Genomic DNA, 24938 nt, shown 5'->3' on the forward strand with positions numbered 1-24938 from the left:
GCCATGAAATTGATGACTGGAGTACCTCTCCTACAAAGACAGTTGAGGGCCTGAGAAAGTTGGGACTATTCAGCCTGGAGAAGAGAAGGTTGCATGGAGACCTCATAGCAGCATTCCAGTATCTGAAGCGGACCTACAGGGAAGCTGGAGAGGGACTCTTCATCAGGAACAGTAATGATAGGACAAGAAGTAATGGGTACAAATTGAAAGAGGAGAAATTTAGGTTAGACATAAGAAAGAAATTCTTTACTGTGAGGGTGATGAGGCACTGGAACAGGTTGCCCAGAGAAGCTGTGGATGCCCCATCCCTGGCAGTGTTCAAGGCTGGGTTGGATAAGGCCTTGAGCAATGTGGTCTAGTGTGCAGTGTACCTACCTATGGCAGGGTGGTTAGGACTAGATGATCTTTGAAGTACATTCCAAACTCTTAACATTCTATGATTCTATGATTAAAGTGGCCCTGCCCTCAGCCAGGTGGAGGAAAGGGACAATCAAATCTATTGCACTGTGTGGATCCCATGGCCTGGCACATCAGACCCACAAGAGTATAAGGCTTTAGTGTACACTGGCGCACAATATATGCTAATGCCATCAAGATATGTGGTAGCAGAATCCATCTCTATTTCTGGGTGGACAGGGGGATCCCAACAGCTGACTGTACTGGAAACTGAAGTGAGTCTGACAGGGAATGAATGGCAAAAACACTCCAGAGGCCCTGTGCATCCTTGGCATAGATTACATCAGGAGAGGGTATTTCAAGGGCCCAAAAGGGCATCTGTTGGGCTTTTGGGATAGCTACTGTGGTGTAGCAGGGCATCTCACCCTCCGCCCCACAAAAGCTTATCTGTTGTTTGTTAACCAGTCAGATAACTCAAGAAGGACAAGCTGTCTTGTAGTGAGTTATTTTGGTGCCATGGGGTTAACATGGGTCTGGCATCTCCCAACTGCCAACACACATATTACTATTGAAGTGAGATCTGGAAGATAAGCTGTATTTCTGACCAACAGACACCTCACTTTACGACTATAACTGCCACACCAAACTTTCACAAAGCAGAAATCTTCTATACGTTTCTCTGGAAATGTGAGGAGCTTCTCCCATAGATAGGGATGCCTGCTTTGCAGTTACTCCCAAGGGGTTAAGTGAAGGAATCTGTGTACATTATCATAATTTTGGTGGCAAGTTGCATTTGACTCCTAAACAATACTGTTTCTTTTGCTAGCATTAATATAGGTACCTTGATATTGTGCACTGTTTTGTTATGCTGTAATCTACTAGTAGTTTCGTTTTATACTGTGTATTAAGTAACTCTTATTAAGATCTTTTGTCTGTTATCTCTTTTCTGTTTAATAAATAATTCATTTTTATAAATAGACCTGATTCACCATCACTATAACTTGCAGGCCAGAGTGATTCCTTAAATTTAAATGCTTGACAAAATCTGAGGCTAAAGCAGGGCTTGTCTGAAGCTCCCACTCATCTTGTGACATGTGGAGACAGAGGGAATTTAACATCTGAATCCCTTGTCTGGTGTCTCAGAGGACCCTTCTGCTGTGGGACTCCTGCAGGTCGAAGAACAACAGGTACTGATTGCTACCACAACAGTGCACTATCAAAAACACTGCACCAAGCGGGACTCTGTGACCCCCATTCATGAGATGATTTTTGAACTGGAGAGCCAGGGAGTGCTCAGCAAGACTTGCTCACCCTTTAATAGTCCTATCTGGCCAGTGTGTAAGTCCAATGGAGAGTGGAGACTGACAGTGGACTATCATGACCTGAACGAAGTCACACCACTACTGAGTGTTGCTGTGTTGGACATGCTGGAACTTCAGTATGAACTGGAGTCCAAGGCAGCAAAGTGGTGCCACCATCAATATTGCTAATGGATTTTTCTCCATTCCTTTAGCAGCAGAGTGCAGGCCACAGTTTGCTTTTACCTGGAGGGGCGTCCAGTACACCTGGAACCAACTGCCTGTGGTGGTGCATACCCCCCTCGCCAGGCTGCATTATGATCTGAGAAATGCTCGTTAGGAGCCTTCACAAACAGTTCCTTTTGAGCTTATCAAAAACACTGTTCCCAGGAACCTGTGCTGTCTAATGAGCTCCTGTCTTTTAATGAATAGCCTTGGAAACTTATTTTTCTTGCCTGAATAACAACCCAAATGGAATAATATTTTTTTTATCAAGCTGTCAAAGAAAGTTACTGACCTGAGTTGCAGCCAGGGTAGAAAATTATTATGACTAAAGTCCACTCTCTTGTGACCCTACCAACAGTGGTCCAAAGTAAGATCCTTTGAGCTCTCCTGGACTGCAGTAGACTGCAACCAGCAATATCCCTCTGAGTAGGGCCTCTCAGAGCCAGCAAATTCTCAAATTTGCTATAGTCGGAGGATCACCAAACAACTCCTCAGGAGTCAATCCTTCACCCGCTGAGAAGATGTAATGGCATCTGAAGTGAATATCTCACTGAATTCAAGGGGATTTTTTCACAGGTACCATCTTTGTACATGCGAGTGTGCATATGCTGTAGCAAATATACCAGGAATGTTGTTCTCCTAGATTCTCAAGTACTTTAGATTTTTAACTAAGTTAGGACAACAAGTAAGTTACTGTTGTAGTATACCAAAATCTATATGACTCCTTTACTAAATTGCTTAACTTATTGAGTTTAAATTAAGTACTATTAAGTTTGAATGCTGTTTAGTTTAAGAGAAGTGTTGTGTTGTTGGTCAAGTCCAGGGCTCAGTTTATCATGGGAGTCTACTCTGGAGCTTGTGACTCAACAGGAGTGTTTTCTGTAATCCTTTTTTATCCTTACCCTTTCCTAGCCTCTTGTCTTCCCCTCCTCCTGCCCTAGCCTTCACATAGATAGTTTTGTGTTTATTTTGGTTTGTATTGACTGATTTGGGATTTTTGTTTGCTTTTTTTCTGTGTGTTTTAATCATCTAGTAAATAATAGAGTGAACCTTGCCAATGAACTTTGTCATGATGTGGCTTTTCATATTAAACCTTTGCTAGTGATTCTTTAAGTGAACTTAAAACACTCATTCACAACATTGCCCCAGGGGTGGAAACACAGCTCCACTATTTGCCATGGACTGATCTAGACTGCACTGGAAAAGGCTGAGGTTCCAAAGCACTTACATTACATTGTTGACATCATCCTGTGGGGAACACAGTAGAGGAAGTTTTTGAGAAAGGGGAGAAGATAACCCAAATCCTCCTGAAGGCCAGTTTTGCCATAAAACAAAGTAAGGTCAAGGGACTTGCCCAGGAAATTTGGTTTTTAGGAATAAAATGGCAAGATGAATGTCATCAGATTCCAAGGGATGTAGTCAACAAAATAGCAGCTATTTTCCCACTGACCAGCTAGAAGGAAGCACAGGCTTTCCTGTGTGCTGCGAGTTTTTGGAGGATGCATATCCCAGATTACAGTCAGATTGTAAATCTTCTCTGTCAAGTGACATGGAAGAAGAATGATTTTAAGCGGGGTCCTGAACAACAAGCTTTTGAACAGGAGACAGTTCATGCAGTAGGCCTTGGGCCAATCAGGATAGGACAGGATGGAAAAATGTGCTCTACACTGCAGCCAGGGAGAATGATCCTTCCTGAAGCCTCTGTCAAAAAGCACCAGGGCAGACTCAAGGTCAACCTCCAGGTTTTTGGAGTCAGGGATACAAAGGATCTACGGCCTGTTACACCCCAACTGAAAAATAGATACTGGCAGCTTATGAGGGGTTTTGAGCTGCTTCAGAAGTGATTGGCACTGAAGCACAGCTCCTCCTGGCACACTGACTGCCAGTGCTGGTCTGGATGTTCAAAGGGAAAGTCCCTTCAACACATCAGGCCACTGATGCTACGTGGAGTAAGTGGGTTGCATTGATCACACAGTGAGCTTGAATAGGAAACCTCAATTGCCCAAGGATATTGAAAGTCATCATGAACTGGCCTGAAGGTGAAAATTTTGGACTATTGTAGGAGGAGGAGGAGAAGGTAACACATGCTGAGGAGGCCCCACCATATAATCAGCTATCAGAAAATGAAAAGGAATACGCTCTCTTCACTGACAGTTCCTGTCACATTGTAAGGATCCATTGAAAATAGAAAGTTGCCATATGGAGTCCTACATGGTGAGTTGCAGAAGTTATTAAAGGACAAGGTGGATTCAAGCAAGTTGTACCTCAAGGAGATTTTATTTTTGGGTGAGAACAGTCTGTAATGTTGAATTGTATAATATTGGTTGTTGAATGACACTGCCACTGTATGTCATAACTACCATAGACAATGAGGATGGACTGCTCCAGATACACCAGTCATGAGCTCCTGATGCAGCTCGCAACCAGCCAACAGCACACCAGCCCTCCTACCCTGGAAGACATCTAGAATGGATAGAACCCACAGTTATGGACTAAATGAACTCAACAGACATCTTGGAGCAATGGACATTGACTATGGCAATGATACCTGTGATTGTGTATATATGTGTTTACATATATACATATGTATATAGTTAGAAGGTATAGGGGTGGATGATGTCCTGGTTCTGGCCAGGACAGGGTTAATTTTTGCTGTAGGCAAGAGGGGACATGTCTAGGACCTGAGGGTTATTCTATACTATCTCATGTAATTTTACAGGAATGGGGAAAAGGGGTCCCTTCCAGGTTGGGGTAGCGTGGCAGAGGTTGAGTACTGTTGGGCTCCATTTGGTGTAGTGGTGAACATTTCCATATGAATTGCTCACCTCTTATACACTTTTGGTATTAATATTGTTGCTGTTACTGTTTGTTTTCTTATCACTGTTTCTAGTAAATTGTTCTTATCTCAACCCATGTTTTTTACCTTTTGTATTTCCAATTCTCCTCTCCATCCTGACACAGGGAGGGGAGGAGTGAGTGGCACATGGTCTGGAGTGTTTCAGTGGGAACACTAAATTGGGGAATACCATTCCTAAACCACAACAAAGGACTTAAAATCAAATAAAATTTGTTACAGTTTTTATTCACCTCACTTTAAAAGAGCTTTCTTTTATAGGCAAAAAAGGATTGTTGTGTTTATCCAGTCTGTGATATATTACGCATTGCCTAATGAGTTATATAAATAGCAGACAATTGGACAAACACAATCTATATACAATAAAGAGCAATGTTGGGGGTTAGATTTGTTTCTTTTTTACTTATAGAATTTTTCCCATAAGTTGCTAGGAAACTAACTACTGGGTACTAATAGGTACTCAGGCAGAACAAAGGGGCCAAAGGAGAGAAGTTGTAGCACCTGGCTACACTTCTTTTGTCTCTAGGAGTTTTCTCTCAGAGAGGGAGATAACACAAGTTTTTGGGGCAGGTAAAGGACAGGGCTGGGTGCAGCTTCGCTCTCTTGCTCTTGGCACTGGCATTGAAGAGAGGACGGCCAGGCTGCTGCTTGCTGCGGGAGGAGTTCACTGTCACCACCGGGTCCAGTCCTGAGAAAATCTACCATCATCTGCTCATGTGCCCCAGAACTCTGAGGTTGCCTCCTCCTGCCCTGCTAGGCTGGCCCTGTCCCACCACCGCCATTTCTTTGGCACTGCTTTGAGGCTTTTTGCTACTCTTTGGTCCTGCACTGCACTGCCCTGCCAGGACATCCCTGCCATTCCAGCTACCACCAGCAGAGCTTCTGATATACCTCATCCACCAGCCCAGAATTTTCCACCATTCCAGCTTGGTGCTCTCAGATTCCCAAGAGATCGGACTGCCCTAGGCTTTGTGAAACGAAGCCCCTTGAGGTTCCTGGTTCTGTTTATTATTAATGCTGCAGTTGTTGTTTGTTTGCCTTGTTAGACATACTAGTTAAGAACTGTTATTCCTACCCCCATACCTCTCCCTTTAATTTTCTAAATTATAATAATTTGGAGGCAGGGGATTTGAATTCTCCATTCCTAGGGAGGCCCTGCCCTTCCCTAGCAGATACTTATCTTTCAAACCAAGAGAAGCAATTCACAGTATTATCATGGAATATGATTATATTAAATTTTAAAGTTTTATTAAGACCAATATGGATACTTCTGCTAAATGGAATTTGAGAAAACCAATACTGATTTAACAAAGACCATATTCTTAAACTCTAGCTATCACATGCCAAGTTAGCATCTCAACTTTCATAGACTCTATATCTTACCACAGAACAATTTTTAATATACCATATATTTGGTTACATACTAAATTTTAGGTAGTTTACACACTATTATGCAATATAACTATATTGTGTTAAATGTTATTTATTCAAAGATCTTTGCAACAAACAAAAATAATTCAGTTAGGCTAGTGAACATCTGAACTTTTTTTAAGTTAAAATGTTTTAAAATGTTTGTTCATGAAAGACGACAAATGTATGACTACCAGTAATCTGGGCCATGTAAGTTAGTTGAGCAACAGGAGAAAAAACTTGTTTCTTCTAAGAAGAAATAGATAAAAGGGAAACCTTTTTCTAAACCAAATGAAAAATAATAAATTTATGTTTTACAGATAACTGGAAACTAGTTCTAACCATTTACTTAGGAAACGTTGGAAATGTAAACACAAACAATTAAAGAAAGTATACTAATGATATTGTCTTTTAAATTAAAATATGAAACATATTTAAAATAATTAAACCATCTGTACTAGAAATAGTACTCTATGATCAATATCTTTTAATGAAAGATCAGAAGCTATGCTATCCAAGATTTCACCTCCAGGTATTGTTCATGCTGTTCATTCTAAAAACACATGTAGTCTACACTTTCATCTGCATTAAATAAAAACTGGCAGAATGCATGGTCTGAAGGATAAGAAGCCTTCAGAGAAAATGGAAATAGATAATGTTTCTGAGGTTCTATTTTTCTTATGGCCAAAGCAGAAGCTGGAAAGTTTTGACTGAATCACTGTATATGTATAGATCAGAAAAATGTTCCCACTTTGCTTTCTTGATAGAATAAGAACTAACAATAAAAATTAAAAAAATGTGTGGAAATATATATATATTTTTAAGACTGGTTTTTAAAGCTAAAGGTACCTGTACATTGGCAAAATCCACACGGTTGAGATCACTGAGCATCTGGTTGATCTGAGAAGTGTTCTGAAGCACAGCTCGAGCTGCCTGAGCCAGGTGATTGAGAGATGTGTATCTTCTCAAAGTCTGGGCAAAGGCACTTACAGTGGCAACCTATGAAGAAATCCATTTATCTTAACACGTATTATCAACCAATCTTCCATTTTGTCTATTTTAATTCTAATATTGCTGTATTAATTTATAAGCCCTCAGATATTGCAATTCACATATAATGGAACAAATACAGTTTTTCCTATGATTTTTTTGGCAAAACAAAGTTATTTCCAACCCCATGGTTCATGTTTGAAGTTCAACCTAAATATGACATTTAGCATAAAAGTTTAAATGCTGCGATTTTTTTGTTCTTGAATGACATTTAGTGTACGATTGCAGAGAGAGAAGAAAACTGCAGTCAACTTTGTTTACCTTGCTTTGTATCATTCTCTGTGGAATATTGTTCATGGCACTTGAAAGCCAACCTTCAAGGCTTTTTGCAAAATTGCGAATGGCTTGAGTCAAGGCACCTAAACATTAAAGAATAAAAATAAAATGAAAATGATGGCAAGGTGCCTCTCTTGAAACCTTTTGCATCTTCAGTATTTAGATATTCCACATTGAGAACTACTGTATTTATTGGCTCAGAGACTTATGCAGTTTTGGTTTGGATTCCTATCATTACAAGAAGGATGTTGATAAACTGTAGCAAGTTCAGTAGAGGGCCACTGACATAGTCAGGGAGCTGGAGCACGTATCTTAGGAGGAGAGGCTGAGGGAACGAGGTTTTTCAGCCTGAAAAGAGAAAGTTTAGGGGAGACCTAATAGAAGCCTTTCAATACCTACATGGTATCAAGAACAGACTCAGCCTCTTCACAATGATGCATGGCAGGAGGGTGATAAACACTGGACATAAACTGAAAAAAGAAGGATCCTGACTTGATAGGAGAATTTTTTTCACCTTGAGGACGGTTAAGCAGTGTCAATTCATGGCCCTTCATTGGATTCTCTCCAGTATGTCCATGTCACTCTTGTACTGGGGAGACCAGAACCAGATACAGGACTCTAGGTATACAGCACTCAAATGGTGCTGAATAAAGGGGAAGGATCACCTACCTGGACCTACTGGCAATACTGTCTAATACAGCCCAGGATACCATTAGCCCTCTTTGCAGCGAGGGCACTCTGCTGGCTCATGTGCAACTTGGTGTACACCAGGACCCACTGGTCCTTTTCTGCAAAGCTGCTTTCCAGTTGGTTGGCCCCCTTGGCATGTACTGGCACATGGGATTGTTCCTCCCTAGGGGTGGGACTTGGCACTTCCCCTTGTTGAACTGTATGAGGTTCCTGTCAGCCCATTTCTCCATCCTGTCAAAGTCCCTCTGGATAGCAGCACAACCTTGTGATGCATCAGCCACTCTTCAGTTTTGCGTCATCAGCAAACTTGCTGAGGTTATGCTCTGCCCCATCATCCAGATCATCAATAAAGACATTGAACAGTGTTGGACCCAGCACTGACCTCTGGGGTACACTGCTATTTACTGGCCTCCAACTAGACTTCCTGCAACTATAACTATGGGATTCTCTGGAGTGCTGCAATGGATAGGTACAGAACCTTTAGGGGAAACAAGCCAAGAAAGTGCTCTATATGAAAGAGGAACTGCAATGCATAGAGCTTTGCCTAGGGATGGATGATAAGCCAGTTGAGAGCTTAAGGATCCAGGTTAGATGACATAACATGAGTGATTTTGTGGGTATCTGATACAGTCTACCTCATAAGGAAAAAGTAGATGAAATCTTGTGGTGGCTTGACCTTGGCTGACTGCCAGGTGCTCACCAAGCTGCTTTATCACTCTCCCTTTTCAAGAGAACAGCGGAGAAAAATACGAAGAAATGCTCATGGGTCAAGATAAGGAGAGGGAGATCACTCAGAAATTGCTGCCACAGGCAAAAAAGACTCAACTTGGGGAAATTAATTGAATTTATTGCCAATCAGAGTTGGAGAGTGAGATATAAGAAGAAATCTAAAAAAATCCCTTCCTCCAACCCTCACTTCTTTACAGGAACAGCTTAATTCCCAACTCTTTTACCTCCTCCCCCCAAGTGGCCCAGGGCAACAAGAAATGGGGGTTGCAGTCAGTTCATAACACTTTGCCTCTTCTTCCTCCTCATGCTCTTCTGCTCCAGTATGGGGCCTCACCCATGGGAAACAGTCCTTCACGACCTTCTCGAACATAGATCCTTCCCATAGGCTGCAGTTCTTCACAAACTGCTCCAGCATAGGTCTTTTCCATGGGGTGAAGTCCTACTGTGCTAGTTTAGCATGGAAGTGATTTTTTTTTTCAAGGAAGTTATAGCAAAACCAATCAATGACTAGGTTTGAATATTGACATCTGGTGTAGCCACTAGAAAGATGATACGCCTCTGTGAAAACACAGGTTAAAAATCAGAAAACTCCCAGGAAAAATCCTTTTTCCTTCCTGCCTGGGAAACAGGTAATGAGCAGCCCCAGCTCCCTCCTTGCCATGGGAGCTGGGCCAGCTGGACCCTGCCTGGGGCCAGGCCCCTTCCCAGGGAGCCTGCCAGGCCCTGGGTCAGGGCCGGGCCCAATGACTGCCAGGCAGAGGGAGGGAGGAAGAAGAGACCCTGTCCTGGCTGGATTGGGCCTCCAGCGGCTGTTAAAACCTTACTGCTAAAAGCTGCACCTACATTGCGGTCCAGGAGGCCTAGCAGGGCCGGGCCAGGCCCCTCCCAGCAGCTGCTGGGCAGAGGAAGGAGGAGGGGGAACCCCAGCCATGGGCATGCTGCTGTGAAATCTTAGCTGCTCTCCCCCCCACTGTTACCAAGACCCCTTGACGGCCCTTCCCCCAGCTGTGCAAGACATCATGCAGCTGAGACCAGGGGCGGCTCTGCAGCTATGTAGAGTGGCCCTGCAGTGCAGCCTGATTTTATTACCTTCGGCCACTGCCAGGAAGAATCATCATGCCTTCTGCAGGCTGTTAACTCTTTCCTTGCACAGATGAAACTTGCAAAGCACTAACCTTTCTCTGATTTAGAGAAAAAGCCAGAATGGGGACATGTAAAGAGACAATTTGAAGATATCAAAGTCAGTGAAGGAAGAGTTACATCTTAGATGGAACAGATGTGAAGATGCCTTGGTTTTAGGCTGAAAGTCTTTTGTGAGCTATGGTAATAGACTGTAATATGCTAAAATATTCCTTTAAATTGTGGGGAAAATATGCATTGGGGAGATGATGAGAGTATTCAAATTGTAGATATAAGCAAAGGCATTTGTGATGGACTAAGTAAATATTGAAGTAGCTGTGATCTTATGAGAAGCTTGAACAGAGAGAGAGATGAGATGAAGATGAGGATCTGCCCCTAGAAAGAGAAAAGATCTCTGTTCCTAGAGATGAAGAAAGACCTTTGCTTTTGGAACCATTCATCTTTAAAATGATGCCCCATGAGTATGCATGACCCATATTGCAGTGCGGTGAGAGGCCGTGTAATATGGGAGGGACTTTATGTGGTAGTTTGACATGGGGAAGTGATTTTTCAGGAAGTTATAGCTAAACCAATTAGTGACTGGTTTTGAAATTGACAGCTAATATAGCCAATAGAGAAATTATATGTCTCTGTGAACACACAGGGTTAAATATCAGGGGAATCTTGGGAAACTTCCCTTTTTTCCTCCCTGCCCTGGAGAGGGGTAGCAGAAGTGGCAGGCTGGCCCCTCTCGGCCACAGGCCCCTCCTGGGGCCTGCATGCAGCCCCATCTGGCTCTGCCATTGCAGCAGCCTGGCAGGGACAATTCATGCCCCTTGGGCCCCATCAGATGCTGGCAGGGAAAGGGGAGGCTGCAGCTTAACATCTAGCCAACTTTAAAGCTTCTGTCGCTGGCTGGGCCCACCCCATGAGACCAGAGGTAGGCAGGAGGCATCTACAATCCTGGCTGCTGAGATTCTTGACTGACGTTTCCCTGGGCCACTCTGATCTTTCGGTGTGAGTTCTCTTCTCCCCCTCCCAATTGGCATGGCTTTGAAATCCCACAGCCCTGCAGCCAGAGCCACTGCTCAGCAGAGATCATGTGATCACCGCAGGCCCCGGGCAAGATATTAACTCTTTCCTTGCACAGATGAAACTTCCAAAGCCCTAACCCTTCTCTAAGTGAGAGAAAAGGTCAAACTGAGGACATGTAAAAGGACAATATGAAGATATTAGAGTAAGTGAAGGAAGAGTGACCCCTTAGGTAGAAGAGATGAGAAGATGCCTTGGTATTTTATACTGAAAATCTTCTGTGAGCCATGGTAACAGACTGTAATATGCTAGAATATTCCTTTAAAGTGTGGAAATATGGATTGGGGAGATGGATTGAGCAAAGGTATCTGTGACTGAGTGAATATTGAATTAGCTGTGATCCTGTGATCCCATGAGATGTTTGAACAGAGAGAGATGAGATGAGATGAGATGAGATGAGATGAGATGAGATGAGATGCCCTCTGCGCCAGTGAAGAAGCGAAAAGAGATCGCTGTTCCATGAGATGAAGAAATCCTCCGCCTTTGGAGTTACTTATCTTTAAAATGACACCTCAGTATGCATGAGTCCATGGGCCATATGTAGCCATGCAGGAAAGGCTACGTGATATGGGAGGTTCACAACTGCAGATTTATCCCCGTTTGGCTGCTTTTGTGAAAGTTAAAAGCCACAAGCTGACTGTTTTCTTGTGGAAAGTTACCACAATAAATCAGGAGAGACTTCTCTCCTTAAAAGGACTGATGGGGGACTGTTTTGTAAGTGATACTGATCTAGAGTTCCAAGTTTTGTCTTTATACATTGTCTGTGAGAAAGAAAAGAAGCTGGTGGGGGAGGAGGAGTGTTTTGCAAGTTTCATTTTGATTCTCTTCTTCTTTTAGTGTGTGTTAATAAATCTATCTTTGTACCCTTTAAGAGTTGAGCCTGCTTTGCTTTTTCTCCTAATCCTATCTCACAGCAGAGTTCTGGTGGACACTGAAACCACTACACAAATTGGTGCGTTGGCCGGGAATCGAAAAAATTGGTGAACATGAAACCATTACACTTTACAACTGCAGATTTCCTGAGCAGCTGCTTTTGTGAAAATTAAAGGCCACAAGAAGACTGTTCTTGTCTTGTGGGAAGTTTCCATGGTAAACCAAAAGAGACTTCTCTCTCTAAATGAACTAATGAAAGATTATTTTATAAGTGGAAAAACTGACCTAGAGTTCCAAGTTTTGTCTTTATATGTTGTCGGTGAGAAAGAAAATAAGCAGTTGGGGGAGAGGAGAAGTATTTTGAAGGTTTTATTCTGATTCTTATTAATTATCTCTTGTAGTTTTGTTAATAAACCTGTCTTTATACCCTTTTAAGTTTTGAGCCTGCTTTGCTTCTCTCCTAATCCTATCTCACAGCAGAAAAGGAGTAAATAATTCTAGTAGACATTCAAACCACTCCAGATAACTCGGAAAACAGAAACTAGTGAACGTGAAACCACTCAACATACAAAAACAGACTGTTCTAGCATTCGTCTCCTCACAAGGTCACAGGTTCCAGCAGAAAACCTGCTCTAGCATGGGGTCCGCTCCACAGGACCACTGTTCCTGACAGGACCCTGCTCTCGTGTTGTCGCCCCTGACTTTCTTGCTTTCAAGTGTTTGAACCTTTGCAGCAGCTTTCTCACACTGCTTCACATAAACAATATTGTATTCTTAGAATTTATCTGTATGTTTTGCATAGTTGTTCTCTGAGAGAGAATTTGACTGATGGTCATAGTGACCAATGGAGTCAGGAGGTTGTAACCTCCTTGGGCCAATCTTGGCCCTCTGTACAAAATGTATATAAGTAGAATTGGAGTCAGATAATAAAGAGCCTTCCATGCTTGACCCTGCTGCTGCCTGCTGTCCTCTGTAAGGGTCCACACCCACGTTGCAACTTGTTACCCCTCTAAGTGCAGAGGTAACATCGTGTGGGATCCTCCATGGGCTGCAGGGTGACAATGTGCTTCACCATGGTCTTCCCTATGGGCTGCAGAGAAATCTCTGCTCCAGCAACTGGAGCACATTCTCCCCTCTTTCTTCACTGACTTTTGTGTCCGCAGAGTTGGTTCTCTCACATATTCTCACTCCTCTCTCCTGGCTGCTGTTGTAAGGCATTTTTTACTCTTTTTAAAAATATGCTACCACAGAGATGCCTACTAATGTCTCTGATTGGTTCAGACTTTGGCCAGCGGCAGGTCCATCTTGGAGCCAGCTGAAAGTGTCCTTTTCTGACATGGGGACAGCTGTTGGTATCTTCTTATAGAAGACATCTGTGCATCCCCCACCTCTACCAAAAGCTTGTCATGTAAAGCCAATACAGGTCTCCTACAGGTAACTGGAATAAGCTTCATGTTTACAGGCTCCAGTTTTCATGAGGGACTTGAACAACGGAACTGTCCCTATCTGCTAGAGGGACAACAAAGCAGAGCAAAAGCAACCCAGGAAGACAGTTGAACAGTGCAGCTGGTCACCCAGAGAGCTTTATGTAGTTTCCACCCTTAGATGTTTTCAAGACCTGACAGGGTAAAGCTGTGAACAAACAAGCCTGAATTCAGCATTGACCATGCTTTGAGAAGGAGGTTGGACTAGAGATCCCCTGAGGTCCCTCCCAACCTGAATTATTCTTTGATTCTATATTATATAACAATTATTTTGTTTCTGATTTAACAAAAAATAATTGACCACTTCACCTAAGATCCCTTAAAAAAACTTACGATCAGCAGTGAAAATTCTTTTTGGCATTCCTACAGGCACATCAATAATTGTAACAACTTTTTCCTATCTCCTGAAAACTTCCATTATGAATTTTCTGCCATCAATTTTTGCCTAAGTGCTTTTGCTTTTAAAGAGCAAAAGGCTACAAAAAATGGCAATTATTTCAATACTTCAGTTTCCTCAAGTAAGCTGCTTGAAGTACTCTGAACCATTGCCAACATGTTTTGCTTTTAGTTCAGAAGAACAAAATGCAGTGTGCAATGTTCAGCTACAGTATCGATAAGGAATATATAAGAATGCATTAAACAAACAAGGTAGGATTGCTCATACTGGTGTGAAAATTTGGTGGTGTAGAATGAATGCTGCTACAGTAATAAAGAAGAAAAAAAACCAGAAAAGGGAAATATTACAATCTATTAGTGATTTTTTTTACTACATCTAAGAAGAAACAGTGCAAGTAAACAGTGGATTTTGTTTATGAGGCAAAACAGCATGTTTGGTAGAGTAAGTATTGCTCATGGAAGTCACCTAATATGAGAAATGCTCTTTTTCAGCTTGAATAATTGATGAATCCTGCAAATAAGAACTTCTGCTAGCAAAGTTAACTAATTTGCCTAAAAAGAAAGAAATATTTTATATTTTAAAGTATTATTTTCTTTGTAGTGATAACTGGTTTATGTAACTGTCCCCAAATGTGAATGCTCATCTGGAATTTATTTTGGACTTATAAAACTTCTGAATTAGCTCTATGGAATGGGATTTTTCTTTTTTCTTTCTTGAGGTTTCCAGGCAAAGAACAAACACTCTTTTTCACTATCAATAATTTCACTCACGTTTCTACATTAACATTTTTGTATGCACTTGCTAGTTAACGAAGCATTCGCTCATGTTAATTTATTACCTGCAGAATAATAAAAAAGCTCATTCAGATAATTTGCAGTGTTACTAAACACACATTGAATGATACATCAAAAAAGTTAAAAGGAAAAAGTATTTTTGGATAAGCATTCAAAAAGCTTGGGTTTCTCATCTGAAATATTTCTTCTACATAAATAACAAGATTTTGCAGTCTTTCTGGTATTTGTAGTTGCTGAAATTGACAGATACAACATGAAAAATATCTTGAACATAACTTCTCTGCCTCGAAGAGGAACTCCCAAACAAATTTGGTGCTATCCATCCTGTCACTTGTGAAGAGATAAAAAGGCCATTCTCAGGGGAAAGGATCTATTGCCATTAATACATAGTGGCTCTGGTATTTTGCTAGAATCATTACATAATAATAAATTTTACTCCTGACTGAAGTATAAAGTGTTTGGCTTCTTTTTAAACAAAGAAATTTTGCTTTTTCCCACACAGTAGTTTTTAATTTATTTTGTGGACACTGAAATGTTTTCACAAAAATTTCAACTAACCAAATTTTACTTAGAGCTTGCTTTTCAAAAACTTTTCTTCACTATTAATTTCTTTTATGGTAATATTTATTAGGAAGTTTTGTGAAATAATAGGTTTCCCCAAATACTGAAAAGCAGGAAAAGAAAAAAAGATGAAACTCAAAAATAGAATTATCAGCTTGCATCCTTATGAAATTAAACACATTTTCCCTTTTTTTTCTTTTTTTGGCCAGCTGCTATTGGTACCTTTCTGATTATCCAGAAAAAAATGAACCTGCCTATGATGGAGTATTTCTACAAAACAGTACTTGCAAATATTTTCCTGAGTTGCTTCTTACAGCATAGCTAACAGAGGCAGACAACAGGTGTCAGAAGAGAGAACAGCATTCATGTCCTCAGCAGTGGTGTTAATGTATCACAGAGTACCACCTCCAGCCATCGGAGCAACTATCCCTGTAACATCAGAGGCCTCAATCCAGACTGATTTCTGTGGGAAGATGCAGCTCAGAGTACAGCAAGTGCTTGGGGTCTCTTGATGAGGCTAGGGCAGAGGGGGGAAGTTTCCTTGCCTGCAGGAGGCGTTCAGTGGAACAGGACCTGTGTTGTCAAGGAAGTGCAGGAAGAGGTCAGCAGACTGTGCAGTATCAGAGAAGGTGAGAAAGAGATCTACTGGATCTTTTTCAAGACACTGCAGCCTGAAGTCTCAGCTGTATTGAAGGAGGATTGAATGGTCTGTGCTAATTGGATTAGGAAATGGCAAAGGCTGGAAGCCTGGGACTTCTGGAAACAGAAAGAAGGCTCCTGCTTTACCTGCATATCTCCAACAAAGAACAGATGCAGTACCCTCACAGTAGATGAGGCTCTGGGAACTCTGTCCAAGAGCTAGTTAAGCCTGAGCCATGCAGCAGCACCAGGAGGACACGATAACTGATAATAATGGGAGACTCCATGCTATGGGGATTGGGGCCAAATCTGCCAACCTGACCTGCTGTGTTGGAAGATTTACTGCTTGCTGGGGGTTGGATCTGGGATGCTGTGGCGATACTGACAAGGTATGTCTGACCCTTGGATTATTACTCCTTGCAAATCTTCACGTGGCCACCAATACTGCCAGAGGAGACTGGGAGCATATCAAGTGACTACATGAATCTAGGGGCAATGGTCAAGGGTATAGGGGCCCAGGTAGTTTTCTCATTGGTCTTTCCAGTAAAAAACAAGAGCTTGAGGGGGAATGGAAATATCCTGTGGGTCAACAGTTGGTTGCCCAGCTGGCAATGACAATCGGTATTTGTATTTTATGACTATGGGGACCCTTCTTTAAAGATTGAAGACTATTAGAGATGGGATCCACCTGACCAAGTGGGGCAAAACCATCTTTACCAACAGGCTGGCCAACCTGGTGAGAGCTTTAAACTAGAAATAATGGGGGAGGGAGATGACAAACCACAGTCAAGTGAAGGAGTATTGGAACGAGTTGGTAAAAGCAGAGTGTTATGGAAAAGAAAGAGCTTGTAATTGGCAAAACAGGGCTGAAAAGGAGACACTGCTGGACCAAATTCTTACAAACAAGGAAAATTTTCTTACAATTCTTACAAACTGTTGGCGATGTGAAGCTTGGGGGGAGTCTGAGCTGCATTGACCATGAGATGGTGAAGTTGAGTATACTGAGAGGATGGAAAAAGGCAAATGGCAGGATAACAACTCCAAATTTCAGGAGAGCAGACTTCGGCCTGTGCAGAGACCTGCTTGAAAGAATCCCATGGGAGATAGTCCTGGAGAGCATTCTGGATCTAGGAGACCTGTTTGATATTCAAGGATCACCTCCTCCAAACTCAAGAATGGTCCATCACAATGAGCAGGAAATCAAGCAAAAGTGACAGGTCTGTGCGGATGAACAGGGAGCTCATGACTAAACTCAAACATGAAAAGGAAGCACACAGGAGCTGCAAAAAGGGGCAAGTGACCCAGGAGGAATGCAGAGACACTGTCTAAGTGTGCAGAAATGGGGTTAGGATTACCAAAGCCCACCTGGAGTTGAAACTGAAGAACAACATTAAGGGTTTTTACAGGTACATCAGCAGAAAAAATGAAGACCAGAGACAACGTGGGCCAGATGCTGAATGAGGGCAGGGAACCTAATGACAAAGGCTGAGGTACAGGATGCCTTCTACACTTGAGTCTTTACTGGTAAGGACTACCTTCAGGAATCTGAAGCCTCTGAGACCAGAGGAAAAGTCTGCAGCAAGGAAGAGCTCTCCTCAATAGAGGACGACCCAGTTAAGGAAACATTTAAAAAATTGGAAAGGCATAAGTCCCTGGACCTGATTGGATGCACCCGAGTGCTGAGGGAGCTGGCTGATTTCACTTCAAGGCCACTCTCAATTATCTTTGAATGGTCATGGTGATCAGGGAAAGTTCATGAGGGCTAGAAGAAAGCAAATAACCATGTCCCTAAGCACCACACCTATATGTCTTTTAAATACCTTTTAAAACTGACCAGAACTTGTGGGCCCTAAGCCCTCAAAGCAGATTCTGAGGGTACGCTGCTATGTATCTCCCTTAATAGCTTAGTTTGCTTTCCTAAAGTCCAGCGTAGCAACTCTGCTGACCTTTTTTCTCACTACACTGCAAATTTTAAACTCAAACACTCCATGACCATAGAATCATTAAGATCATTGAGTCCAACTGTTGATCACTGGGCAAGACAGCCACCAACCATCACATCTCCCAAGAGTCCTTCTCTAGTCACAAACAAGTCTAGGAGGTCATCTTTCCTAGTTGGCTCACAGAGTACTTGTGATGAGAAGTTACCTCCCACAAACTTCAAGACTTCCCAAGGCCTGCTCGTCACAGAGCAGAATGATTTTCCCAGTTGATGTCTGGGAAGTTGGAATCTCTCCGAAGGATGTGGGCTACTGATCCAGAGATTTCTCCTAATTGCTTACAGAATAACTCATCACTGCTTACATCCTGGCTGGGTTATCAGTAATAAACACCCACTATAATATCTCCTTTGTTTTCCATCCCCTTAAGCCTCACTCAGAGGCTCTCCACCACATCACTGCCAACTGTAAGGGCTGTACAATCAAACCTCTTCCTTACATATAGTGCCACATCTCCACCTCACCTGCCCTGCCTATCCCTTCTAAACAGCCTGTTGCCCTCCATCCCAGCACTCCAGTTGTGGGACTCATTCCACCTAGCAAATATAGCACTACCTGCTACATCAGTTAGACATACACAAGTCTATGGGACTTGATGGGATCCATCCAAGGTGGAATGTTTTGGAGCAGATCACCCCTACAAAGAGGGGTCTGGACAGGCTGAATTCATGGACTGAGGTGAATTGTATGAGGTTCATGAAGGCCAAGTGCCAGGTCCTGCACCTGGGTCACAACAACCCCATGCAATGCTACAGGCTTGAGGAAGAGTGACTGGAAAGCTGCCCAGCAGAAAAGGACCTGGAGGTGTTGGTCAACAGCCAGCTGAACATGAGCCATCAGTGTGCCCAGATGGCCAAGAAGATCCTGGCCTGTATCAGAAATAGTGTGGCCAACAGGACCAGGGAAGTGATTGTCCCTTTCTACTGGGCACTGGTGAGGCCACACCTTGAATACCATGTTCAGTTCTGGACCCTTCACTATGGGAAAGACATTGAGTTGCTGGAGCAAGTCCATAGGAGGACAAGGAACCTGGTGAAGGGTCTAGAGAGTAAGTCATATGAGGAGTGACTGAGGGAGCTGGGATTGTTTAGCCTGGAGAAAAGGAGGCTCAGGAGTGATCTTATCACTCTTTACAACTACCTGAAAGAAGGTTGTGGTGAGGTGGAGCTTGGCCTCTTCTCCCAGGCAACTAGCGACAAGATAAGAGGACATAGCCTCAAGCTGCACCAGAGGAGGTTCAGGCTGGACATCAGGAGGAATTTCTTCACAGAAAGGATTGTTAAACATTGGAATGGACTGCCCAGAGAGGTGATGGAGTCACCATCCCTGGAGGTTTTCAAAAAACAACTGGATGTGACAGTGTTATGGTGTAGTTGAGAAGGTGGTGATTAGTTAAAGGCTGGACTCAATCTTAGAGGTCTTTTCCAACCTAAATGATTCTGTGATTCTCTAATAATATTGATAGCACACAGACATTATGGTTTTTCCCAAGTAAAGCTTACCCTAAGTCAAGGACTTTTCAGTATCTCATGCTCTGCTAGTGAGATGCACAAAAAGCTGGGAGGGAGCATGACTGGGACAGGAGACCTGAATTGGCCAAATGGATATTCCACACCATAGAATGTCATGCCCACGATATAAACTGGGGGGAGTTAGTTGGAAGTGATCAATCGCTGCTCAGGGACAGGCTGGGCATTGGTCAGCAGGTAGAGAGCAATTGTATTTTGCATCACTTGTATTTCTTGGAGTTTATTTCTCTCTCTGTCTCTCTTTTTCATTGCAATTATTATTGTTATTATAATCATTAACAATATTAGTATTATTATATTTTAATTTATTTCAATTTTTAAACTGTTCTTATCTCAACCCACAAGTTTTACTTTTTTTTTTCTGATTTTCCATGCAACTAGTGAGGGAGGGAGCATCTCTGTGGTACTTATTTGCCAGCTGGGGTTAAACCACAACACCATCTAACAGTGGCCAGAATATTTTGGGGGACTGTATCAAAGGCCTTACATAAGTCCAGGTAGATGACATCTGTAGCTCACTCCTTTTCCACTGATGCAGTCAGTCCATCGTACAAGGCCACTAGATTAGTCAGACACGATTTGTCCTTGGTGAAGCCATGTTAGCTGTGTCTAATGTCCCCCCTGTCATCGATGTAGCTTCCAGGAGGATCTGCTCTGTTATGGAAACTACCCAGTCTGGCCATTCACGAGACTCCTCAGAGGCATCAGCTCAGGCTGTTTCTGTGTTGCTGTGCAGTGAATAAATTGCTTTATGGAATGAGATATCTGAGACTGCTATGGGAAACCTGGGGTCGAACCAGTAAGGAAACCTGGTCTGACTGCATGTGAGTGGGGTGTGCAGGGGCTCCCTTCAGCTTGCTGGAGCCACTGCGGCAAAGAGGCTTCAGTCCCAGCAGTTAAAGTCTCTGGCATTTGGAGTGTGACTGCCAGAGACTCTCCTGAATGGTAAGACTGGGAAGTAACCTTTACATGCTCCATGATCTTACAGGTAACAGGTGAGGCCAACTGGTCAGTAGTTCCCAGAATCCTTGTTTTTACACTTTTAAAAAATGGGTGCAATGTTTCCCGTTTTCCAGTCACTGGTGATTCAGTCTGACTGCCAGGACTTCTTAAATGTAATGGAGAACACCTTGTGAACTACATCAGTTCCTTCAGGACCCTGGCATGCATCTTGTTAGGTCACGGAATCATAGAACTATTTAGGTTACAAAAGACCTCTAAGATCATTGAATCCAACCTTTAACCTAACACTGCCAAGTCCACCAGTGAATCATGTTCCTAAGTGCCACAGCTACATCTTTTAAATACCTCCAGGGATGGTGACTCTAATGCTTGACAACCCTTTCAGTGAAGAAATTTTTCCTAATATCCACTCTAAACCTCTCCTGGTGCATCATGAGACCATTTCCTCTTGTCCTATCACTTGTTACTAGGGAGTAGAGACCCCCACTTTGCTGCAAGCTCCTTTCAGGTAGTTGTAAAGAGACATAAGGTCTCCCCTGAGCCTCCTTTTCCCCACACTCTAGCTCCCTCAGCTGCTCCTCATAAGACTTGTGCTCTAGACCCTTCACCAGATCCGTTGCCTGTTTTTGGACACACTCCAGCACCTCAATATCTTCCTTGAAGTGAGGGGCCCAGAAGTGAACACAATATGAGGTGGAGCCTCACCAGTGCCAAGTACAGGGGAATGATCACTTCCCTGGTCCTGCTGGCCCCACTATTTCTGACACAATCTAGGATGTCTTTGGCCTTCTTCATCACCTGGGCACACTGCTGGCTCATATTCTCCCTCCATAAACTCATGACATCTTTGTAGTCCTCATGAGTTTCCTGTCCCTCCTTCCAAAGGTCATAAACTCTCCTTTTTTTTCCCCAAGTTCCAGCCAAAGTTCTCTCTTCAGCCAGGCCAGTCATCTTCCCCGCCAACTCATCTTTCAACATGTGGGGATAGCCTGGTCCTGCACTTTAAGAATTTCCTTCTTGAAGAATGTCCAGCCTTCCTGGACTCCTTAGCCCTTCAGAACTGCCTCCCAAAGGACTCTCTCAACCAATCTCCTAAACAGGCCAGTCTGCTCTCTGAAAGTCCAAGGTAGCAGTTCTGTTGTCACCCCTCCTTACTTGTCTGAGAATCAAAAACTGTCATTGCATGATTTCTTTGCCTAAGACATCACCCAGCAGTCCGTTACCCTTCACATACAACAGGTCCAGCGAGGCACCTTCCTGAGTTGGCTCACCAGCTGTGTCAGGAAGTTCTCTTGCACACACTTCAGGAACCTCCTAGACTGTTTCCTCTCTGCTGTGTTGTATTTTCAGCAGACATCTGATAAGTTGGTCTCCCTCAAGAACAAGGGCTAGTGATTATTAAGACTTCTCCCAGCTGTTTATAGACTATTTTGTCTGCTTCTTCATCCTGGTTGAGTGATCTATAACAGACTCCCACCATATTTGTCTTGTTGGCCTTGCCTCTGATTCTTGAGTAAACACTCAACCCTATAGACACCACCATTAAGCTCCAGAAAATTGAGACAGTCCCTAACATACAGGGCTACCCTACCATCTCTCCCTCCTCACCTGTCCCTTCTGAAGAGTTTATGGCTATCCATTGCAGCACTCCAGTCATGTGAGTCATCCCACCATGTTTCTGTGACGACAACTATGTCATAGTTTTCCTGCTGCACAATGGCTTCCAGCTCCTCCTGTCATTCCATGGACTGGTGTAAGCTCAGGTTCCTCAGGTAGTCACAAACCTGATCTCCCATGATGGGAGGGACTTCTTTTTCCCAGTCCCTACCTTGAAATTCAGGGTCTTGAAAGATGTGGGAAGAGAGATTGCCAATGTCAGGGTGGTCCCTCAGGAGGATCAGAGCCTGCAAGTGTGATGCTTCCTGTAGCTGAAGTAAGAACACTTCATCAACAGGCTCCCCTTGATTGGGCAGCCTGTAGCAAACACCAACCATGAGGTTTCCTTTGTTGGCTTTTCCCTTATTTTTACCCAGAAGGTCTCAACCCATTCAGCACTTGTTTTCAAAGACAACTCCATTTTTTTACATAGAGGCCAACCCCTCCACCCCTTCTTCCTTGCCTGTGTTTTCTGAACAGTTTATAGCCATTGATTGCAGTGTTTCAGTTGTGTGATTTGTCCCACTAAGTTTCAGTGATGGTATTAAATCATAGCTTTCCAGGTGCACCGAGGCTTCTATCTTTTCCTGTTATCCATCCTGCATGCATTGCTATAGAGGCACTTCAGTGGACCTAACAATCTTGCCACCTTTTTAGAGGAACACAACCTAATTCCTTTGTGGCATTTCACAGATGTCTTCCTGATAGTTCCTAATATTTTTTAATCATTTATTTTAATATTATATGCTATATTATATATATATATATATATATATGTAATCATAATTACTTTCCAAGATTTAACACAACATACAAAACATGCTATAAATGTTTTTAAAACTAATTTATCCTTCCCGGAAAACAATTTGAAAATAATTTACTACCAAAAGCAGCCATAAAAAAATACCATGCTTGAGCAATGATGGATGCTATAAAATCAGCTTTGAAAAGAATGCTCTATTCTTGATAATGGTCAGTTTGCCATAATATTAGAATCAATCGATGAGTCCTTCATACTGGAAATAGAAAATAAAGTATAATAGACTGGAACAATAAACAAGTCTTAAGATGTTTGATAGTGTTATGTTGGTTTAATAGGTATCAAAACTGATAAGGTTTTAGCAGCCACTGATAATACATTAATGTTTACTTATCCAAAAATAAAATGACAAAGCATATACATTTTACTTTCTTTTAACAACTAGAACTTATATATAAAAGACTTAAACTAAAGCTTACTGAAGTCAACAGAAAGACTGTCTTGACATTTAACTCATGCTCAGGGCCATAGTGCATTCACAGCTGTCAGTTAAACTAGAGCTAGTATATAAAGAAAGACATTTTTATCTTTAATAAAAACTTAGAATTTGCACTTAAAAACTGCATAATTCATAAGAAAATATATTCTTAAAAATTCTATAGGCTTTCCTAAATACAATGAAACATCCACTCTGCTTTTCTTTAAATACAATGCTTACATCAACTCTAGTACACCTTTCTACTCAACAGAGTTAAGGCTAGATCACATACACTATGTTTAGATCCTTTGAAATCATTCCCAAAAGTTTCACATGAGGCGCAAAAATCTCACCACATAAAACAAAAGACAATCTTATGAAATGTTATCTATGTTTAACTTACTAGGAATAGGTCTAAGGACGTCAGGAATGAGAATCTCCACCAAAGCCTGGTACATCACATGGTCACAGTTACCCATCCATTTCAGAATAGACTCATTTTTGCACAGAGTAATTAGTTTTCCCTTTGGAAGTCGACTTTCTATTTCACTCAGATTGCTGTTGTGAATAAACGTAACAAATGGAAATGCATTTACATACAGATAAGAAAAGTACAATGGATGTTGAAATAGGTTATTTAATGAAAACTTTTTAGATGTCTCTGTTACATCCAATTGAAACTCTAACTTCATCATATGAAACTGGGGGAAAAAATGGCCTCCAAAGTTCTGCTCCAGAACATAAATAATGCAGAGGTATGTTAAAATGGTCCTTGCAATTTAAACAGACCAGACAACATACTGTGAAAAGATACTTTGAATTTAGTAATCCAAATGAAAAAATAGAAGATGTATACAATCATTTCAAGGCTTCAGTTTGATATACCAACACCCGATATATCAATTAGCAGACAACACAAATTTAACCCAAAAAACTATTGATATCAGAAAAAGTTCTTAGCCTATATGTAAAACTAAGCCTTTCACTGATTTAACTCCTGCTGTTGTATCATGATGGTGAACAGTAAGCAAAGATACATTTACTGACCTCAGTTCAATAATAGCCGCATCGTCAGCTGGAGCAGAGGGAGAATAGCGCCAGAAAGTTTGCCACAATTTTTCTATCAGGCTAAACTGAAGATTCACAATAACATCCACTATTGCCTAAAGAAATATAAAATCAGTGCAGATAGTCTTCTAAGTGATTCTTTCCACAATTCTTTCCAGGGGTATAGCTGCCCCTGGTCATTTTGCAGAAAAAATATTAAAATGTATGCTTATAAATAAACATATAATATCCTTTTTAATAACTTCTTAGCAAAAATTTTTCCAACTGTCTGGACTAGTGTAACCAGAGACTAAGATCAGGCCAAGTGACTAAGATCAACCCTCCAGAAAAGAGCCTAAGTACATATATCAGGTGAATTCACTTAAATGGAACTTTCAACACTATTGCAAACACAAAGGAAACCTATTTCATTAATTTTGTTACTTCATTACATGCTTTAAAGCACCTTCAACAATAATTTTAAAACACGTTATTCAATATAAAATGCGGCCTTAAGTTCTTAAGCAACCTGCTTCTTTAAAACTTGAAAAAAAATCAGTTTGTTTTTAACATAAACATTGGAAATAATAATTAAATCTGATTTCAACTCATATTAAA

At 41.9% G+C, this 24938-nt stretch overlaps 1 protein-coding gene across 6 annotated transcripts in view; it reads right to left on the bottom strand.

Moving 5' to 3' along the window:
• The window catches only part of LOC310922190 (transcription factor RFX3-like), a 214089-nt gene that overhangs the window by 28569 nt on the left and 160582 nt on the right, over window positions 1-24938 (bottom strand). For 5 of the 6 annotated variants that reach the window (XM_083882606.1, XM_083882603.1, XM_083882604.1 and 2 more), the window contains 4 exons: window positions 24321-24436; window positions 23677-23831; window positions 7495-7592; window positions 7033-7182 (listed from right to left, as the gene is read on the bottom strand). In XM_083882606.1, the coding sequence (XP_083738732.1) occupies window positions 7033-7182; window positions 7495-7592; window positions 23677-23831; window positions 24321-24436 (519 nt within the window). Of the gene's footprint in view, window positions 1-7032; window positions 7183-7494; window positions 7593-22202; window positions 22308-23676; window positions 23832-24320; window positions 24437-24938 lie in introns of those variants that run through there. The other variant, XM_083882608.1, reaches the window with a different exon arrangement.

Source organism: Zosterops lateralis (genome assembly GCF_965231275.1).
Source record: "Zosterops lateralis genome assembly, chromosome: W".
Taxonomy (NCBI): domain Eukaryota; kingdom Metazoa; phylum Chordata; class Aves; order Passeriformes; family Zosteropidae; genus Zosterops; species Zosterops lateralis.